General features: G+C 62.5%; 1 protein-coding gene across 1 annotated transcript; it reads right to left on the bottom strand.

Annotated features, from left to right (window-relative positions):
- Positions 1 to 276: 276 nt before the first annotated feature.
- On the bottom strand, positions 277 to 672 carry MNEG_14905 (hypothetical protein; the record flags this gene model as incomplete). Its single annotated transcript, XM_014036623.1, has 1 exon — positions 277 to 672. One exon carries the CDS (start codon positions 670 to 672, stop codon positions 277 to 279), a length of 396 nt encoding a protein of 131 aa, XP_013892077.1.
- Between the last annotated feature and the right edge of the window lie 264 nt (positions 673 to 936).

Genomic DNA, 936 nt, shown 5'->3' with positions numbered 1-936 from the left:
AGAGAGAGAGAGAGAGAGAGAGAGAGAGAGAGAGAGAGGGGTGTGTGGTGGCTGATGCATGTAAGTGGCACGTCAAGAGGCTTGCTAAGGGGTGAGTGAAAGGAGGTGCGTCAAACGCGGTCGGTTGAGGTCGGCTGGGGTCGGTTGGCGTCGAGGGAGAGGGTCGGTTGAGAGGGATGACCGGGTGGCACGACTGCGAATTTGAAAACCGCACGATGCCATATCATGAGCTGCTGGGACGAAGGGCATGTTGCTGGGAGGTTGCGACACCGCAACTTAGGCCAAGTGGGGGGCTCGACGGCGGCCAGGCGGCACGCACCGCACGCCCCCCGCCGTGCCACGCACCCTGTCGCCAGCGCTGCCCTGCTCGTGCCCGGCGTGGCTGACAGCGAGCACGTCCGCGCGGCCCCCGAAGCAGTCGGAGAAGAGCGCCTCCATGAAAGCGACGTAGAAGCGGCAGCTGCCGGGGTTGCCAGGGAAGATGACAACCTGCAGCTGTGGCGGTTCGTGCCCGCTGCTTGTTGCGCAGATGACCTCCGTCGGCACGCCTGTGACGCTCACCACCCTGCTCTTGATCTCAAAGGCGACGCTGGCGGCCGGCGCGCGCTGCGCTGCGGCGCTGGGGGCGTCGGCACCAGCGCCAAGCGCCAGCAGTGGCGCAAGCGACGCCATCGCTGCGATAGCTGACCGCGCCCGTGCCTGTGATCAGCAAGCTACAGGCAGCCGGAGATGCTCGTCAGTTTCTGTGTGATGATATTGCTGCGTGTCCGTGCTCAGCGAATCGGCCGGCCAGTGCCAAGACACTACCGTATTATACGGTGAATCGGCAGGTATAAGGATTGACGTACGGATGCGTCAGTGTAATATATCATAATGTATGCCATCTTACCTGCGCTGAGGCCGATGACCAGCTGTTTGCAGGTGTAGACATTGCAC

The sequence above is a fragment of the Monoraphidium neglectum genome (assembly GCF_000611645.1).
Source record: "Monoraphidium neglectum strain SAG 48.87 unplaced genomic scaffold scaffold04866, whole genome shotgun sequence".
Lineage (NCBI taxonomy): Eukaryota > Viridiplantae > Chlorophyta > Chlorophyceae > Sphaeropleales > Selenastraceae > Monoraphidium > Monoraphidium neglectum.
The sequence above is the reverse complement of the archived record's forward strand: the minus strand, read 5'-3'. Positions and strand labels throughout refer to the sequence as shown.